At 46.6% G+C, this 19,533-nt stretch overlaps 5 protein-coding genes across 8 annotated transcripts; 3 read left to right on the top strand and 2 right to left on the bottom strand.

Annotated features, from left to right (window-relative positions):
* Positions 1-200: 200 nt before the first annotated feature.
* LOC135350543 (SH2 domain-containing protein 4A-like) lies at positions 201-3,747 on the bottom strand. The gene is made up of 11 exons (XM_064549377.1): positions 3,516-3,747; positions 3,160-3,243; positions 2,996-3,110; positions 2,811-2,907; positions 2,530-2,670; positions 2,170-2,290; positions 1,818-2,002; positions 1,342-1,517; positions 1,141-1,248; positions 718-829; positions 201-503 (listed from the first exon to the last, which is right to left on the bottom strand). Exons 1-11 carry the CDS (start codon positions 3,684-3,686, stop codon positions 338-340), a joined length of 1,476 nt encoding a protein of 491 aa, XP_064405447.1. The 5' UTR covers positions 3,687-3,747; the 3' UTR covers positions 201-337.
* Position 3,748: 1 nt separating this feature from the next.
* Positions 3,749-5,707, top strand: LOC135350547 (uncharacterized). 2 transcript variants are annotated; one of them, XM_064549380.1, is made up of 3 exons: positions 3,749-3,907; positions 4,073-4,954; positions 5,071-5,707. In XM_064549380.1, the coding sequence occupies exons 2-3, from the start codon at positions 4,087-4,089 to the stop codon at positions 5,535-5,537; spliced, it is 1,335 nt and encodes a 444-aa protein (XP_064405450.1). In that variant the 5' UTR covers positions 3,749-3,907; positions 4,073-4,086; the 3' UTR covers positions 5,538-5,707. The 2 variants fall into 2 exon arrangements, with proteins under 2 accessions (XP_064405450.1, XP_064405451.1); XM_064549381.1 differs by having other exon boundaries at positions 3,750-3,907; positions 4,077-4,954.
* Positions 5,708-5,750: 43 nt separating this feature from the next.
* Positions 5,751-11,307, bottom strand: LOC135350541 (uncharacterized). 3 transcript variants are annotated; one of them, XM_064549371.1, is made up of 10 exons: positions 11,169-11,307; positions 10,878-10,965; positions 10,783-10,814; positions 10,595-10,649; positions 10,220-10,318; positions 10,100-10,164; positions 8,472-8,610; positions 7,719-7,887; positions 7,183-7,281; positions 5,751-6,763 (listed from the first exon to the last, which is right to left on the bottom strand). In XM_064549371.1, the coding sequence occupies exons 1-10, from the start codon at positions 11,226-11,228 to the stop codon at positions 5,926-5,928; spliced, it is 1,644 nt and encodes a 547-aa protein (XP_064405441.1). In that variant the 5' UTR covers positions 11,229-11,307; the 3' UTR covers positions 5,751-5,925. The 3 variants fall into 3 exon arrangements, with proteins under 3 accessions (XP_064405441.1, XP_064405442.1, XP_064405443.1); XM_064549372.1 differs by having other exon boundaries at positions 10,220-10,315; XM_064549373.1 differs by lacking the exons at positions 10,595-10,649; positions 10,783-10,814; positions 10,878-10,965; positions 11,169-11,307 and adding an exon at positions 10,483-10,537.
* A 69-nt stretch (positions 11,308-11,376) lies between these two features.
* LOC135350553 (angio-associated migratory cell protein-like) lies at positions 11,377-14,439 on the top strand. Its single transcript, XM_064549389.1, has 9 exons — positions 11,377-11,519; positions 11,717-11,791; positions 11,974-12,105; positions 12,421-12,560; positions 13,072-13,216; positions 13,578-13,771; positions 13,815-14,009; positions 14,059-14,213; positions 14,280-14,439. The coding sequence occupies exons 1-9, from the start codon at positions 11,441-11,443 to the stop codon at positions 14,347-14,349; spliced, it is 1,185 nt and encodes a 394-aa protein (XP_064405459.1). The 5' UTR covers positions 11,377-11,440; the 3' UTR covers positions 14,350-14,439.
* Positions 14,440-14,512: 73 nt separating this feature from the next.
* Positions 14,513-19,495, top strand: LOC135350555 (cyclin-dependent kinase-like 4). The gene is made up of 9 exons (XM_064549391.1): positions 14,513-14,790; positions 14,844-14,965; positions 15,488-15,651; positions 15,849-15,959; positions 17,114-17,203; positions 17,492-17,574; positions 17,729-17,941; positions 18,118-18,250; positions 19,313-19,495. The coding sequence occupies exons 1-9, from the start codon at positions 14,623-14,625 to the stop codon at positions 19,366-19,368; spliced, it is 1,140 nt and encodes a 379-aa protein (XP_064405461.1). The 5' UTR covers positions 14,513-14,622; the 3' UTR covers positions 19,369-19,495.
* The last annotated feature ends 38 nt before the right edge of the window (positions 19,496-19,533 follow it).

Below are 19,533 nucleotides of genomic sequence, written 5' to 3'. Positions count from 1 at the left end.
GCTGCTGGTAGCTATCAATGGTCTGTCTCGATCTCAATAATCATGTCTGGATTTTGATTCATGTTCACTATTATAATGGCTAACCTATATCTATAGTTGATTAATCTACCAATCTAGCTTTAGAGCAGCCCCACCCACATCTAATTATCTCAGCTGACTAGGGGAAAACCCTGGCACACCTCCTTTAAATTTACCACATGTACATATAATCAAACTTTTATAATTAATTTTTATATTGAAACATGAAATGTTCGCATGACAAACTAACAGACATATACAGCAACAGTGACTAGCTAGTGTTCACACACACACACACACAGTACAGCCTATAGCTAATCTACAGTGTTGACCCCTGATACTCCACTCCTGGTGTGAGGTCAGCTAGAATGTCTTCACTGAGACCCTCATCATCATACAGTCCACGATACAGCTCCATGCTCTCCTCCTCTTGACCCACTGGAATCAGCAGCAGCTCCTGACCACTCCATGTCACTGGATTATCTCTAGTAGGGGGCCAGGGGATGCAATATAAACCAGCTATAGCAAATAACCTCATCTCCAAACGTTACCAATAACGCTAAATGCATGGTGTCATCACCTTCTAAATACACTTTTGAAGGCATAATTTTATGATGTTCTTATAAATAAGAGGCTGCACAGTATGATACACACTCCTCACACTCCTCACACTTCTCACACTCCTCACACTGTTCTCACTTGTAGAACTTGATTAAAGTCGTCAGAGTTGGGAATCTCTGCTGCTTTGGACCCACGAAACAGTACTGACCAGAGCTGGTATCAACGAGGAAGTGCTTGCAGGCAGTGTATGCTGCAGGACCACTCACAGTGAACACACACTAGGGCATACAGTGATGCAGGACCACTCACAGTGAACACACACTAGGGCATACAGTGATGCAGGACCACTCACAGTGAACACACACTAGGGCATACAGTGATGCAGGACCACTCACAGTGAACACACACTAGGGCATACAGTGATGCAGGACCACTCACAGTGAACACACACTAGGGCATACAGTGATGCAGGACCACTCACAGTGAACACACACTAGGGCATACAGTGATGCAGGACCACTCACAGTGAACACACACTAGGGCATATAGTGATGTGCTTACTCTTAACTGATACGACATAGCCCCAGATCTTGCTGCTCAATCGCACAACAAAACTTCCGACTGGTTTCCACTCGAGTACTTTAGCAGCTCCCTCTCTGCTCAGCTTGCCTGTGGGGGGTATAAATGGTCACAGTGAACAATATTCTACACTAGGGTATAATATAGTATGGAGTTGAGGCCAGGTGGCATCACTACACTTACCATGGAACCAAATACTGAAGGACCCATCTCTCTCTCGTCCTACGCCTTTGGGCGCTTCATTCTTGTTAAACCATGAGATCACGTGAGATGTTGACTTGGGGACTGTCCCTGGTCGGACGAAAGAGGACTGCTTCCTGAACTGGCCGCCACGACCTCTTGGAGCCCCAGGGGCTTGTCTGTATGTGTGTGTGGGTGGGTGGGTGTATGTGGGGTGTAGTGGGGGTGTGGAAGGTGCATGTGTGGGTGGGTGGGTGTATGTGGGGTGTAGTGGGGGTGTGTGTGGAAGGTGCATGTGTGGGTGGGTGGGTGTATGTGGGGTGTAGTGGGGGTGTGTGTGGAAGGTGCATGTGTGGGTGGGTGGGTGTATGTGGGGTGTAGTGGGGGTGTGGAAGGTGTGTAGGGAGGTAACAGATAAGATACATGGGTGACTATAAACGTATAGATCCGTACAAAAACTGATTTCCCTACGTATGTACCTGCGTGGCTTCCTCTCGAGTGTCATGCGTCGTATGATCTCCTTCTGCTTGTCCACCGGAATACTCTCCAGTATCTTGTCTGGTATATCAGGACTCTTGGCTGTCAACTCTTGAGCTCTCTTGAATGAAGTTCTTCGAACCCTATCAAATTCGCTGGCTTTCTTTTGAGACTCTTGCCACATTTTCTGCAAATAAAGACAGTCAGTGAAACCAACCACTGCGCACATAAAATACATCACCGTTGCCAATAGCAACAAGACCAAGTAGACACAGACCTACCTCACACGCACACACACACACACACACACACACACACACACACACACACACACACACACACACACAGACGTACCTCCACGTTTTGTGCCACACTAGCAGCCCTCTTCTTGCTGATGGACCGTGCTCTCTGGAGGCTAGTGAACACTTCCTCTGTCCTCTCCTTCTCAAACTTGCTCTGTTCTTCGTCAGTCAACCTGGCACATAACATCGAGCACATAATTATTATAATTATGACACCAGTAGATAGTGACTGCAACAATGGTTTTACTGTTCTCTGTTGCAAGTACACTTGTACACCACAGAGCCATGGGTAGCAATACTTTTTTTTTGCAAATTGTGAGAGCTTTTTACACTAAAGCTATAGTATAGCTCTCATATAGCCTGAATTGTCCCTCCATGTCCTTCACTGCAGCTGCATTGAGTACTAGCTCACCCAATAATGGTGGCTTTTCTGGACAGTGTCCGCTCTCTTTCTTCGTCATCTTCTTCTTTGCTGCCTCCCCTCCTGTCAGGCATCGGAGATCCAGGCGATCCTGTCTGAGACTCAGTACGAGCCACACTCAAGTGACGGTTACTATGGGAACAAGGTGCAGTATACGATACAGTTACCTATATTTACGAGTTACGTATTTATAACGTGGGATATGTTGTGGACTATTAAATACGTGTCTGTGTCCAATCACACATGGACAGTAATCTAAAGTTGTGGCTTACGGTGAAAGCTGCTGCTGTGCTGGAGGTCCATCAGTTGTTTCAATTCCAGGACTTTTCTTGAGGGGTTTCTGGAATTTCACCATAGCTCCAAACTTGGCTAAAATGTGGGTACAGTTCATCTCATGTAATCAACAGAAGTACCTTATCTAAATTGCTAACTAGCTAGTGTAGAGCTACCCACTTACTGGCCAGTGACTGTATTCCCAGCCTCTCCTGTTTGGCCAGTGAGGCTGCTTCGTTTCTGTCCTGAACCTCCCTCTGTCTGTCCTTGTCCATCTCCTCCTGCTCTCTGCGTCTCATCTGAGCATGCTCAGTAGTAACAAAATGGCAGCACACACAGAGGACCTACCAGTTCATTGTATGGTAGATCATCCTTGTGTTCCCCCATCACCCACACCCAAGGACTGCCATCAGCACCCAGATTGAAGTTAATCTGAAGTAGTCAAAGAGTACGAGGTCTAGCCAGCTATCTACTTCCAGTATATGTATGTGCATGGTAGTGTACGAATACATTGGTGCAGTATACATGAGAGAGGGGCAGCTAGATTCTCATGTAGACATCATTACATGATCTAGCTTCATTGAAGCCTTCAATCTTCAAAGCTTTCTGAAACCAAACTCAGGTTTTTTACACGAATGCTGACTAGGAGCACCTCATTGTCATCCAATACCTACCTAGACAGTACAGAGCTAACTATTAGACACCTTCTTAGCTGTTTTCTTGGTAGGCCTTCTTTCCAGTTCTTGTTCCTTCTCATTCCATCGCCGAAGCTGCTCTTCTCTCATCTTCCTGAACAGTACCTCCTTGAACTCATCCGATAGCTGCTCAAGCAACTCTGGGGCAATGTACATCTGGCTAAGAATCTCTTGAATCATTTTGTTAGCTAGAATCTGAGATCTAGATTTGCAGAAAAGTGGGCGTATCTCGTTTTTATGATGTTGTTATGTAACAGCTGAGCCTGGCTACAAGTCAGCTATTGGAGAATGTCAACAGTGCAATCCTAGCTAGTCTACTGTCACTGTGTGTGTGTGTGTGTGTGTGTGTGTGTGTGTGTGTGTTTGTGCTAGTGTCTAACCAAGAGCCTGCGGAATGTAGGGTAAGAAACACATAAAGATAGAATCTAGAAGGCATTGAATGGTGACTCAAGACAACCCTGTCTCTAGTTATAGCTAGGATGCTACAGTGCTAGATCTAGTAGAGTAGACCAGTTTTAAATTTACTGTCCTCTAGTTGTGATCTGCTTCCTCTCTCTCTCTCTCAGGTAGAGACCACACGATGATGCGTGTGATGCGACTGCTCAGATGTTTCATACTGCCAGTGGTTGGAACCATGTCCCTCGGACTGCTACTCTGCAGCCTCATCATGTCAGCTGACCACTCACCCCACCATCCCTCACGCCAAGTCGTACTCAAGCAGTCAGCCAATCAAGTTCACACATATATACCGCCATCACCAAATATGTCAGCTGACCACTCACCCCACCATCCCTCACGCCAAGTTGTACTCAAGCAGTCAGCCAATCAACTTCACACATATATACCGCCATCACCAAATAGACGAGAGAAACATTTTCCCTTCAGAAGTGACTTCTCATTCCCCCAGCCGCGAGTAATGAAGCCTCTCACAGAAATAGATTCAAGCAAATTTCTTCGCGACCTCAGGCAATTCTTGCTTGGGTACAAATTGAAGAAGCCCCTAGCATTAATCACTTCCAACGACAAGTATGTGGATGTCCTGCTAAACTGGTTAATATCAGCCACAGTTCGCAGTGGGTTACCATTGGAGTCAATTGTTGTTTTTTCACTGGACACAAAAATACATGCCTTGCTTACGAAACGTGGTATACCATCAATACTAACTTTACCAGCAGAACTTCTTAGACAAGACTTCAACTTCAATAAGACATTTGAAGAAATCATGATGGTTCGATTAGCAGTGATGAGAATTGTGAGTCACTTTGGTTTTGATGTTGTCATGTACGACACTGACGCTATCATACTCAAAGACCCACAGCCACTATACAACCGTCTCCATGGTGATGACATTATCGGATCTGTGGGGAGAATCCCCTACGACCTCCTGGCAGAGTGGGGCATAACCATCTGTATCGGTGTTGTCCTTATAAGGAGCTCTCCTGCAATAGGTGAGGGGGCGGTATATTAAGAGTGTTACGTTATCACCAATGCACCGTCTCTATCACCGATTGACCATGCAGCTTAAATACCCCCCCCCCACACACACACACACACACACAAGCAGAAAACTACTGGAACTCTATGAATGACATCTGTGTAGAATCAGTTGATGATCAAACTAAACTGAACTGTGGATTGAAAGCTCTGAACATTCGATGGGTCAATAACGACACCAGTTTCTATAACACAACTATACAAGGAGCTACCACTGTACAAGGAGCTACCACTGTACAAGGAGCTACCACTGTACAAGGAGCTACCACTGTACAAGGAGCTACCACTAGTAGACTAGTCAATGTTAGTATACTGCAATACGACCTTGTTTGCAGGAAGGACAAATGTGCTGCAAATAAGAGAGCATTGTATTATATATGGCACAAAGGAGGAGACAGATCGCGTAAGAAGAAGCTGGCTGGAGCTAGGGATGGACAGACGTGGTTCCTCAAGCATCAGTGGCAGTTGCTTAGGAACAATCTGATTGGTGTCGAGTGGTTGGAGTCAATCTGTTATCCAGGAGTGACCCACGGATGATGATCGAGGCACCTAGCAATATTCAGTAATTAAAATAATGTGCACGCTCCATGCAGCTATAAAAAAAAATTATATATATATTATAGCTAGCATTGGTTTTTGGATAATTCATCATTTATTTTTTATTTATACATGTATAGACTCTACTTGGTATAATTATTATGACATCATATAGGTCCATTGTTGCCACCCAAGCGTACCCACAAGGAACGATCATGTCATTATAAGATTACATCAGCACAAGTCAGCATTACAAAATGAGTGGGATCTGAATAAACCACATCGTATAAAGTATAGGAAAAACTACAAAAATGAATGTAAACACTGCAATGACACACACACTGCAATGACACACACACTGCAATGACACACACACTGCAATAGTAGTTTAGTTCTCATGTTGTAACCTCCCACCGCCATCTTGTAGTCCCTGTTCCTCGTCCTCCCCAGCTAGAAACCTGAAGCCTCGTCTCATCTTAATCACCGCCCACCTCCCGCACACACAGTCACACTGTGGTCGCCTAGTGAGCCTCGCCCAAAGCTTCGGGTAATCGACGTAACTCGCCACAACAAAAATAATTATCACCAAAACCAGTAGAGCGAAATATCCGATGACATCACCTCGATACCACTCATGTACCGTGAGTGTTAGAATAGTATTGTAATTGTAATATGCGTGAATGACATAGTCAGTGGAGATGAAGACATGATTATCGTGACGTGTTTCCGGGAAGAATGATTCGTAGGGAACATCACAAGTCACGGACTTTGAACTCGGTGTACATTCAAAAGTATTCAAATTAGAAATATTCAAAGTACCGTACGTTGAAATATGGACATCTGGATAAAACGTGAAATTTTCGAAATAACGATCTCTAGTATCCACCAACTCTACGAGAAAGTATCGATTAGGTCCATATAGAGAATTAGTTTTGCCACAAGTGTCGCCGGTTGAATTGTACGAGTAGTCCCAGCGACCAATCGCATCTACTTCACCACTGGAACAGGTGTTGCTATCGATGTTTCTGTGTTTAGCATCCATGTAGTTGTTAAAGACAAAGACAGTTACTATAATCATGTCTCTTGGTGGGGGAGGGAATGTTAGAGTGAAGCTGCCGTTGATTCTACCCATTTCAAATATGTACGGAGTCATGTAGAAGGTATTGCTCGAGTCGTTAGGAGTGACTGGAGTGCTAGGGAGATGAAAATTGTAGCTTCCATTGTACCTGTGTGTGTGTGTGTGTGAGGGGTGTGTGTGTGTGAGGGGTGTGTGTGTGTGGGGTGTGTGTGTGTGTGGGGGGGGTTGGTGTGCTGCAATAATAAATGTACAACAACATGGGTGCGTGTGTGTGTGTGTGTGTGGGGTGTGTGTGTGAGGGGTGCGTGTGTGGGTCAATACCTTAATGTAGTAAGATGATGTACAGTAGGTTGTGTACGCGTGTACCACTTTTGTTTTGTAGAGTACGCGACAAAATGTGCGAATGCTATCAACTATTGCAATCAGGCAAGGATCGTGATATCACACAAGTAGCAGTACATATGGATACGTATCTTATTTTGCAATGCCATAAGCAATCACAAATGTTGATGCTCGCAAAACATTTTACGTAGTAGTGTGATCAAGATAGATTGGGGATCAACGTACTGGGAGGGCATTGGACCATAGTAGGCTTTGGTACGCAGGAAGGAGGGGTCTGGTACACTGCTAGCATCCATGCTCACTGTCATCCCTCCCCTCAGTAACCTGCAGTGTATGCACAAGACTTTTACTTTTTATAGAGTAGAAAAATGACTCATTCTATAACAAATTAAGTTATTATCCCATTATTGAGATTACTCACAAATCATAAGCAACAACATTGCTATGTGAGGGAACAAGTGGAGGAAGAGGCTATAAGCACATGCCACAAGTGGAGGAAGAGGCTATAAGCACATGCCACAAGTGGAGGAAGAGGCTATAAGCACATGCCACAAGTGGAGGAAGAGGCTATAAGCACATGCCACAAGTGGAGGAAGAGGCTATAAGCACATGCCACAAGTGGAGGAAGAGGCTATAAGCACATGCCACAGGTTTTGCAGTGCTATAAATCAGTGCTCAAAAATAATCTGTCTCTGCTCTTCAGGATTCTCAACCACACATGTATGGGTTAACTAACATATTAAGTTAACCCTTTAACATACGTGTTTAAGGGGTTAAGGAACACCAATCCTGTGAGCACAGTGACGTTTGATGGTAGTGCTTGATAAGTGCTGATTGCAGCCGGCCAGACGATCATCATCGCCAGTCCAATCAGAACTATTGGAATGGCCAGGCAGCAGCAACTCAGCCTCACCTTCCTGGCAACACGCACTGGGGGGGAGGGGCATTGTCATGGCAATACGCACTGGGGGGGAGGGGCATTGTCATATACATTATAGTCATATTATATAATTATGATATTGCTCAATCTTAATCTCAAGCCTGATTGCTAGAGTCAACTTAGTTCTTTTATTCGGCCTAAGAGGTGGTTCTCTTTGTCTTGGTAACCACTGTGGCACATTTCTGTGTCCAAAAATTATTTCAACCATACCATGAAAGTTTAGGCTGTAATGGTCCCTACCCTACCCCTTCCAAATTGGCAAATAATTATTTGTTGATTTGAGTATTGACTCAAACGAACTTTGATGACACCATTCAAGTTATGGCAGCTGAAAGAGTACCTAAGCTATTGATTATAGACTAAGTTCATATTTGTCAATTTGGAATACCATGGCCAAGCCCATGATCCAAGGCCAAAAAATGACAAATTATGGCCCCGACAACTTTTGGATTCATTTGAAAGTAAGCTCGTAAAAATTTTGAAATTGGATTAACGGTATATTAAAAATGTATGGCTGTTGCCTCCCACACGCACACACACACACACACACACACACACGCACACACGCACACACCTCCACAGCTTGGCTCCTGCTGCCTCTGCTGCCTGTGTGGTGCGTGTTGTTCATCTGGCCTGGGTGGCCCCTGAAAAGCAATGCTGTGTGGATCCTCCGTGGAAGGGGTGGGGTAGGGAGGGATGTTCTGGTAGTGGCTCTATGAGGGTGGGGGGTATGAGGTGGGGGTATTATGAGGTGGGGGGTCTATAAAACACATAACTATGTGTATCTGTGGTTGTCCGAATAAAACCAATTACGTACCATAATTATTATCCCTAATTAAACTTGGTGTTAACATTCTGTTTCAAACCATAATAATTATTATTATGCAAATCTAGGAGCATACTAGCGACAACCACTCACTGCCTCAGGAGGAGGTGGGGGCCTAGTGTTGGGCAGTGCAGGGCACACATACTAGCGACAACTACTCACTGCCTCAGGAGGAGGTGGGGGCCTAGTGTTGGGCAGTGCAGGGGACACATACTAGCGACAACCACTCACTGCCTCAGGAGGAGGTGGGGGCCTAGTGTTGGGCAGTGCAGGGGACACATACTAGCGACAACCACTCACTGCCTCAGGAGGAGGTGGGGGCCTAGTGTTGGGCAGTGCAGGGGACACATACTAGCGACAACCACTCACTGCCTCAGGAGGAGGTGGGGGCCTAGTGTTGGGCAGTGCAGGGCACACATACTAGCGACAACTACTCACTGCCTCAGGAGGAGGTGGGGGCCTAGTGTTGGGCAGTGCAGGGGACACATACTAGCGACAACCACTCACTGCCTCAGGAGGAGGTGGGGGCCTAGTGTTGGGCAGTGCAGGGGACACATACTAGCGACAACCACTCACTGCCTCAGGAGGAGGTGGGGGCCTAGTGTTGGGCAGTGCAGGGGACACATACTAGCGACAACCACTCACTGCCTCAGGAGGAGGTGGGGGCCTAGTGTTGGGCAGTGCAGGGGACACATACTAGCGACAACCACTCACTGCCTCAGGAGGAGGTGGGGGCCTAGTGTTGGGCAGTGCAGGGGACACATACTAGCGACAACCACTCACTGCCTCAGGAGGTGGGGGCCTAGTGTTGGGCAGTGCAGGGGACACATACTAGCGACAACCACTCACTGCCTCAGGAGGTGGGGGCCTAGTGTTGGGCAGTGCAGGGGACACATACTAGCGACAACCACTCACTGCCTCAGGAGGAGGTGGGGGCCTAGTGTTGGGCAGTGCAGGGCACACATACTAGCGACAACCACTCACTGCCTCAGGAGGAGGTGGGGGCCTAGTGTTGGGCAGTGCAGGGGACACATACTAGCGACAACCACTCACTGCCTCAGGAGGAGGTGGGGGCCTAGTGTTGGGCAGTGCAGGGGACACATACTAGCGACAACCACTCACTGCCTCAGGAGGTGGGGGCCTAGTGTTGGGCAGTGCAGGGGACACATACTAGCGACAACCACTCACTGCCTCAGGAGGTGGGGGCCTAGTGTTGGGCAGTGCAGGGGACACATACTAGCGACAACCACTCACTGCCTCAGGAGGTGGGGGCCTAGTGTTGGGCAGTGCAGGGGACACATACTAGCGACAACCACTCACTGCAGGGGCCTAGTGTTGGGCAGTGCAGGGGACACATACTAGCGACAACTACTCACTGCCTCAGGAGGTGGTGGGGGCCTAGTGTTGGGCAGTGCAGGGGACAGGGTCCTTGGAGGGAGCTCTGTGGGGGTCAAGGTTCAATGCCACAGGTTACGTACATACATACTGTACAGTACCTAGTTCTGATTTGTAATTGTTGACAAAGTTTTCCTTCCGATTGTGGTGCTTGTTGTCAGGCTCAGTGACTAGGGGAGTCCTCTCATTAGCTGCACCTACTGAGACAACACAGAGGGAAGTCACTAACCTACCTGAGTCATCAACAGTTATTGGTTACCCATGGTTACCCATGGTGCACCAATACACACAGTGAATGTTACTATATACAATAACTGCACCATTGTACATACTCTAGATCTGTTGTGACATGTGACACACTAACAATGGCAATGACAAAGGCGAGGGGAGAGTACTGAAACCATGGCAACCACCACCAGACCACTCCACACACACAGCTGACATACCATACACACCACACCACACACACCACACACCGCCGTGTTGAAGGGATTCCGTGTTGGAAGCTTGACTGGCTATAGTGCTCGAACGCTGCACACAGAAACAAACTAAGTGATACAAGGGGAACAGAAACTGAAGGGTTCAATCATTACAACTAGACTGAGCGAAGAGACCTAATGCATGCATGTTTTACATTTTTAGAAAGCACAATAAACTAGCTTACTGATGATCGACAGGTAGCTGCCAAATGAGGACCTGAGATATAATAACAATACATCATGTGAGGTGGTTGAAATGTCTTTATTTGGTTCCACTCACTTTGTGTAAAGGCTGGTGTGTGTTTCTGTGGTGCAGGCTTGGTGCTCTTAGAGAGGTGGGCTACCTCCACCCCTGGCTGCTCTGACATCTGCACACAATAAACACGCTCTTAGCTGACAAGTGGTGATAATTAGTCTCATGAATCAGCCGCCGTTCTTTTGGAACCACTGGGTTTGGTGGTTCCAAAAGAACGGCGGCTGATTCATGAGACTAGGTGATAATTAGGATACTCGCTGATGAGCTCTAGAGTACGTATAAGCTCAATAGACCATAAATAATAGTCATGCTCACATGGAATGGTGGCTCCTCATCAGAGCTGGAGATGGTAGGTGACTGTGAGTTGCTGCTCATAGTGGCCGGACTAGTTTGATAACTAGCTAGCAAAACGCTGAAAGAGTTAATAATAGTTCGAGCTTTCTCTGAGCTAGCTTTCTCCAAATCACTGCAAGCACAGCTATTTTGACTATTCCTTGTTTGACGATCATTGCCATATGCCACATGGTCATTACAATGGACTGTTGAGCTGCTAGCTAGCTAACAAGGGGAATCATATAAAGCCAGCCATGTCTGATGAGGAGGTTGACTTTATCGACGGTGAAGATGCCTCAGAGGTAGCCCTGGACAACCGGTTACTGGAGGATGGTAGGGCAACCTAGACTGTGTAGCAAGCAGTTGTAGTGGTTAATATTTAATATTTATTAGGACCTCCCAAAAGTCTCTTTTGTATTGCACACATACATCTATATACAATAGGACGTTGATTCCCAAGCAAAAAAACGTCCGTCAATATACATTTTCAATAATCATTATCCTGAATGTCGTGCGATTGTCCTCTGCAGATCTGGAGGAGCTGGATATGGGTGAGGAGGAGGAACTAGTCGACCAATCAGCTGTCAGCTTCACAGAACACAAAGGTGGGGCAATGTGCAGTATATATTTCAACGTTCATACATACTCCATCACACACACACACACAATGTGTGACCATGCAGTCACCTACATGTCAGTATGATCTCCCTTAAGTTATAGTTATCATTTAGACCTAGTGTATTTGTCTCAAGATTATTTCATCGATCTTAAACTTCCCTTTGTGCAGGCTCAGTGTTCAGTGTGAGCAGTGTGGGGGGTCTGGAGAGCCATGTTGGGGGTCTGGCATGCAGTGGGGGGGAGGATGACAAGGCCTTTGTGTGGAGACTCAGTGATGGAGGGACAGTGTTCCAGTGTCACGGTGAGTTGGTCACTGCTCTAACCAGGAACATCCACTATACATTGTAGTCCGTTGAAAGGCCTTCTAATGATTGCATTTGGAACAAGTATTATGCAACTTACATGTACTGAAATGATGAATTATATGACGATAATTTCTCACGAACTTAAGCTATTGATGGTACACCCTCAGCTACATGTACTACGTTACTCTGATGCAGTTTGTAAAACTTAACGTATAATTATTATGCTTAAGAAAAAGAGCATTAATAATTAATAGTGTCCTGCATTATAAGCTGACACCATGTTATTACATCCCCGTGTGTTGTGTTCCCAGGTCACAAGGACTCTGTCTCTTGCACTGGGTTCAGTAGTGATGGCCGCTATGTAGCCACAGGGGACATGGGGGGGGTGGTCCAAGTGTGGGGCGTGGCAGATGGGGAGAAGGTGTGGTCATTTGAGACTGGAGACCTAGAGGTGAGTGGGTGGAGAGTTCACTAATTAATGTTTGTTTTATGGCTGTTGAAAAACAACCCCCCCCCCCCCTCCGTTTAATCAATGGTTTGGGGACTCTTTCAACTGCTATAACTTGAATTCCGTGGATCCAATTTCAACGATTTTATGATTTTCTGAAAGCTTAGAAAGACAGATGGTGTCATCAAAGTTCATATTTGAGAGATAAAGTATTTGCCAATTTGGCAATACCATGGATAAATAAATAGCCCACGGTCCAAGGCCAAAAAATGACAAATTATGGCTCCAACGAAATTTTTGATTTAAAGACATCATTTGAAAGGTATCTTTCTAAGCTTTCAGAAAATCTTAAAATTTCTGACATTGGATCAACGGTACTCAAGTTATGGCTGTTGAAAGATGTTCAACTACAATTAATGGTTGGTATCTAAGTCTCGTACGCTATTAGCAGAGGATGATTATAGAGGCTATCAATTGAATAGACACTAACAGATTGATGCTTAATTCTTGTCAGTGGCTTTGTTGGCACCCTCTGGCTCATGTGCTGCTAGCGGGTACCAGTGGAGGGGAGGGCTGGATGTGGAAGGTGCCCTCAGGCGATTGCAAGACCTTCCAGGGCCACAACTCACGCAACACCTGCTCAGCTATCCTCCCTAATGGTGGGTCAGTCAATAATTGCATATTGCTCTGTGTATATAATTGTAAGCTAGTAGGCTTTAATATAGGACTGTCACCACTTCTGTAGCTTTTTATAGCTATTAGTCATGGTAGTAGCTTATTAATGCGTTGAGAGAGATATGGCCTTTGATTGATCCAAGATTGCATCACTTGTTGTTTGACAATTGGACATCTCATAGATCAAGCTAACGGGCATTTTAGCTTGTACACGTGTCAATCCTACACTTGTTGGGCACTATACTGACCAAGAGTGAGAAACCTGATAAAGTAATGGCCGGCCTATTAGCATGATCACTAGTTAGTGTATGAGTTCAGCTCTCATGCCCCCCCCCCCCCCCCCAGGGAAGAGTGCTTGCTTTGGTTATGAGGACGGTAGTGTAAAAGTGTGGGATTTGAAGGAGGGTGCTCCACTGGTTACCATGGCGCCGTCGCACACCGAGGCAGTCACTTGTATGGCTGCTCATCACGATGGCAAGCTACTCTTCAGTGGATCAGCTGATACTACTGCCAAGCTGACCACCATCAACTCTGGCAAGGTAAACACTAACAACCAATAACTGTGGAACATTATTATCTCAGGTAGTGGCCACTCTGGGTGCTGGGTTCCCACGTGGTCAAGACTCTGCCCCCTCACCTCCAGAGGAGGGTGCTGGTTGTGTGGAGTGTGTAGCCTTCTCTCCAACACTACCACTGGCAGTGAGTGGGTCACTCAGTGGAGCAATGGCCGTCTGGGACTTGCCAACACAGCAGCTGCGATTAGTCTGTCAGCATAAGGTCTTTGTAGTTGCCTATATACTAGCTTTGCTGTCATCCTTCCCTCCAGGCTGGAGTGGTCAGATTGGCGTGCTCCCGTCAGTCTCCATTAGTGTACAGTGGCTGTGTGGATGGGGTGTTGAGGGGGTGGGACCTCCGCAGTGGAGAGTGTGTGGGCGAGTGGCACGGACACACGGACACTATACTGGACATGACTCTCACACAGTAAGCTAGTGTGGTTACACTGTGTTGGAATAATTGCTCGTTGCCGCTGTGTGTCTGCACGTGCAGGGATGAGAAGTGTCTGGTGTCAGCTGCAGATGATGAGACTTGCAAAGTGTTCTCTATATCAGAGTCATGATTATAGAGAGCTACCTAATTTGTGTGTGTTTGTATAATTATTTTTGTGCATAATTATTGTGTGCAGCAACATTAAATTTTTAGTGGGTGGGATTGTCATTCGAGTTATCGCCGCACAATAAAGTTCGGTTTATTATAGCGAATGTTTATCCTCTAAAAGAAATATTGAAATAGTTGTAAAGGCATAGCAACGCAAACAACACCAAGACAAGACGAGGTGATTGTGATCATCAACACAGCGAAGAATATGAGAGAGGAGCTGTGAGGACTTATTATGGAGAAATACGAGCGCATGTGCAAGATCGGGGAGGGTGCGTATGGTGTGGTCTTCAAATGCAAGCACAGGGACACGGGACAAATAGTAGCCATCAAAAAGTTCTTTGAGAGTGAGGATGATCCTTTAATCAGGAGAATAGCCTTCAGAGAAGTGCGGATGCTCAAGGTGTGTTTGGAAAGTAACTACAATGTTGTGTGATCTATCGTTGTTTGCTGCAGCAACTGCGACATGGCAATCTAGTGAACCTGATGGAGGTGTTTCGTCGCAAGCGTAAGATCCACCTCGTGTTTGAGTATTGTGATCACACTGTCCTCACTGAGTTAGAGAGACATCCACACGGGTGAGGGTGTGTGGCATGGGGGTCAGTTTTTTGCTAAACATTGTCCTCTGTATTGAGACCACTCAGTAGTCCCTACAATGCACACATCATTGACCTCCCTAAAGAGACTACCTCTGTATTGAGACCACTCAGTACTGTCCCTACAATGCTATCACTATTGACCTCCCTAAAGAGACCACCTCTGTATTGAGACCACTCAGTACTGTCCCTACAATGCACACATCATTGACCTCCCTAAAGAGACCACCTCTGTATTGAGACCACTCAGTACTGTCCCTACAATGCTATCACTATTGACCTCCCTAAAGAGACCACCTCTCTATTGAGACCACTCAGTACTGTCCCTACAATGCTCACACTATTGACCTCCCTAAAGAGACCACCTCTGTATTGAGACCACTCAGTACTGTCCCTACAATGCTCACACTATTGACCTCCCTAAAGAGACCACCTCTGTATTGAGACCACTCAGTACTGTCCCTACTATGCTCACGCTATGTGACTCCCTCCTACTATGTATAGACTTGAGGAGGATCTGTTGAAGAAGATCATCTGGCAGACATTAGAGGCCATCAACTACTGCCACCAACATGGAGTCATACACAGAGATGTTAAACCAGAGAATATCCTCGTATCTAAGAATGGAGTAGTCAAACTCTGCGACTTTGGATTTGCCCGAATGCTCAGTAAGATATCATCCAGTGAAATACAGGGTTGGGTTGTTTTTTGTACAAACTGTTCATTTGGGACTTTATATCGCAGCTTGTGTAGCCATTAAAAGGGTTCCACTCAGTAAGCTTTGTGTGAATAGCTAAGTATACTGTCTGCTATTACAGTACCCCCCCCACACACACACACCACACACACACACGCCCACACACAGCTGGTCCTGGTGGAGAGTACACAGAGTACGTGGCCACTCGCTGGTATAGAGGACCAGAGCTGCTAGTGGGGGATACTCAATACGGACCTCCTGTGGACGTGTGGGCAATAGGTGAGCTGCACTGCGTATGCATGTACTGTGTGGGCGATAGGTGAGCTGCACTGCGTGTGCATGTACTGGTGGGCAATAGGTGAGCTGCACTATGTGTGCATGTATTGGTGGGCAATAGGTGAGCTGCACTATGTGTGCATGTACTGGTGGGCAATAGGTGAGCTGCACTATGTGTGCATGTATTGGTGGGCAATAGGTGAGCTGCACTATGTGTGCATGTACTGGTGGGCAATAGGTGAGCTGCACTATGTGTGCATGTACTGGTGGGCAATAGGTGAGCTGCACTATGTGTGCATGTATTGGTGGGCAATAGGTGAGCTGCACTATGTGTGCATGTACTGGTGGGCAATAGGTGAGCTGCACTATGTGTGCATGTACTGGTGGGCAATAGGTGAGCTGCACTATGTGTGCATGTACTGGTGGGCAATAGGTGAGCTGCACTATGTGTGCATGTATTGGTGGGCAATAGGTGAGCTGCACTATGTGTGCATGTACTGGTGGGCAATAGGTGAGCTGCACTATGTGTGCATGTACTGGTGGGCAATAGGTGAGCTGCACTATGTGTGCATGTATTGGTGGGCAATAGGTGAGCTGCACTATGTGCATGTACTGTGTGGGCAATAGGTGAGCTGCACTATGTGTGCATGTATTGGTGGGCAATAGGTGAGCTGCACTATGTGCATGTACTGGTGGGCAATAGGTGAGCTGCACTATGTGTGCATGTATTGGTGGGCAATAGGTGAGCTGCACTATGTGCATGTACTGTGTGGGCGATAGGTGAGCTGCACTATGTGTGCATGTATTGGTGGGCAATAGGTGAGCTGCACTATGTGCATGTACTGGTGGGCGATAGGTGAGCTGCACTGTGTGTGCATGTACTGTGTGGGGGATAGGTGAGCTGCACTGTGTGTGCATGTACTGGTGGGCAATAGGTGAGCTGCACTGCGTGTGCATGTACTGTGTGGGCGATAGGTGAGCTGCACTGCGTGTGCATGTACTGGTGGGCAATAGGTGAGCTGCACTGCGTGCTGGTGTACTGGTGTTAGGTTGTGATTATGTTATTGTTCTTGAAGATTTTGCTATGAATTTTGCTAAACTTTGATTGTACTACCTAAACAGCAAACATTCAACAATCTCTCATTGCTACTCATTAGGGTGTCTGTTTGCTGAGTTGCTGACGGGACAGCCTCTCTGGCCTGGAAAATCTGACGTTGACCAACTCTATCTACTCAGAAGGACATTTGGTGAGTCCCCCCCCCCCCCCACACACACACACAGGCACACTCGTGAAAGCTAACAATTGTGATCTCACAGCTTTGTGCTGTAATGTCATAATGACTGCTAATGTGTTGTAGTCACTAAAGCCTTTCACAGTTGAACCTGTCTATTGTGAACCCTTTCAAGCCACCTCCCTGTAATTAATACCAGCCAGCCAGCTAGGCTGTTAGCTGTACATAGCCATCAAAGGTTTACCCTGACACTGCACTGCACTGTGTTACTTTACACATGCCCTGCACTGCACTGTGTTGCAGGTGAGCTGACTCCACACCACATGGAGGTCTTCAAGGGGAACACGTACTTCAGAGGTCTCAACATCCCAATACCAGAGTCCACTGTGAGTCAGATATATGCACTATACATGCGCTGCAATGCTAGTCCCTCCCCCCTCACGTATATAGATGGAATGAATAATGTAATCGACAGGTTACTAGCTTATTAAGCTAGGCTATTAGTATGATGTGAGCTGGGTCCCTCCCTATTCCATACAGGATCCTCTGACTGCAAGGTTCAGTAAGTTCACACCCCAGACCCACTCCTTCTTGGAGGGTTGCCTTGTGTTGGACCCTGCTGGACGATTGTCATGTGATGAACTACTAGAGCACTCGTACTTTGATGGCTTCAGGGATTGGTTCAGGTCTGAGCTAGATCTGCTGCTGGCTAAGGACGCTAAGAAAGTTGCTAAATCAAAGTGTCGAATGCATGTGAGTTTCTTTGCAAAACAGTCATCATTATTGTGACTCCCTTTTTATATAGCAAGCTTTCTAGAGTATGCCGTGGACATTAGATTCACCATTATTGTGTCGTAAAGTGTCTGATTGTCTGCATCCACACACATTGTTTCCCACCCTGTGTTTATTACCCCTGACCCCCCATGCAGTCTCGTCACGGTGTGGGTGGTCGCAGCACCCCCCACACGGGGTCTAGTGCATCAGCCCAACCCCCAGCTGACGGACACACGGACAGACGCTTGCCACAGCTCAAAACACTACAAGAGCAGACACAGATACCAGGTACCAAGATTGTGTGTTTAGAAAACAGGTATTTAAGCTGTGTATATACATTGTTCTCAAGGCAGCACGTCAGTACTTAGAGGCTCCTATCCTGATACATGTAGCATGTGGGGTTGTACTGGTATAGAGGTTCCCATGCTGTGTGTGCATGTGGGGTTGTACTGGTATAGAGGTTCCCATGCTGTGTGCATGTGGGGTTGTACTGGTATAGAGGTTCCCATGCTGTGTGTGCATGTGGGGTTGTACTGGTATAGAGGTTCCCATGCTGTGTGTGCATGTGGGGTTGTGCTGGTATAGAGGTTCCCATGCTGTGTGTGCATGTGGGGTTGTGCTGATATAGAGGTTCCCATGCTGTGTGTGCATGTGGGGTTGTGCTGATATAGAGGTTCCCATGCTGTGTGTGCATGTGGGGTTGTACTGGTATAGAGGTTCCCATGCTGTGTGTGCATGTGGGGTTGTACTGGTATAGAGGTTCCCATGCTGTGTGTGCATGTGGGGTTGTACTGGTATAGAGGTTCCCATGCTGTGTGTGCATGTGGGGTTGTACTGGTATAGAGGTTCCCATGCTGTGTGTGCATGTGGGGTTGTACTGGTATAGAGGTTCCCATGCTGTGTGTGCATGTGGGGTTGTACTGATATAGAGGTTCCCATGCTGTGTGTGCATGTGGGGTTGTACTGGTATAGAGGTTCCCATGCTGTGTGTGCATGTGGGGTTGTACTGATATAGAGGTTCCCATGCTGTGTGTGCATGTGGGGTTGTACTGGTATAGAGGTTCCCATGCTGTGTGTGCATGTGGGGTTGTACTGGTATGCATGTGGGGTTGTGCTGATATAGAGGTTACCATATCAGAGGAGGTCCGACAGGCGCGGTGCAGCTCAAGTAATTAGCTTTGATTACTCTCAGCAAAAACATACGACGTGGGCGAATAATTATTGCTCCAATCAAAGGCTAATTGCCTGAGCTGCACCGCGCCTGTCGTACCTCCTCTGTTCCCATACGCAGTGTCTCATACTGTGTGTGCATGTGCCCACTGTAATGGATGCTCCCTCCCCCCTCTACAGAGAAGAAGCCAGGGAGTCAATTGGAGCATTTGCCCATCATAAATCATCATTCATGAACAGTTCAACACATGGAACACTTAAAAACTTTGTTGAATTTTTGTCTTACACCACGTACCTATTATAATGTAATTGATTCAAGTTTGAGAGCCAACGATAATTATGTATCAAAATTTTATTATTTGGCCATAATAGTACATTGTAAGTTAAGCCACTAGCTATAC

The sequence above is a fragment of the Halichondria panicea genome, chromosome 16 (genome assembly GCF_963675165.1).
Source record: "Halichondria panicea chromosome 16, odHalPani1.1, whole genome shotgun sequence".
Classification (NCBI taxonomy): domain Eukaryota; kingdom Metazoa; phylum Porifera; class Demospongiae; order Suberitida; family Halichondriidae; genus Halichondria; species Halichondria panicea.
The sequence above is the reverse complement of the archived record's forward strand: the minus strand, read 5'-3'. Positions and strand labels throughout refer to the sequence as shown.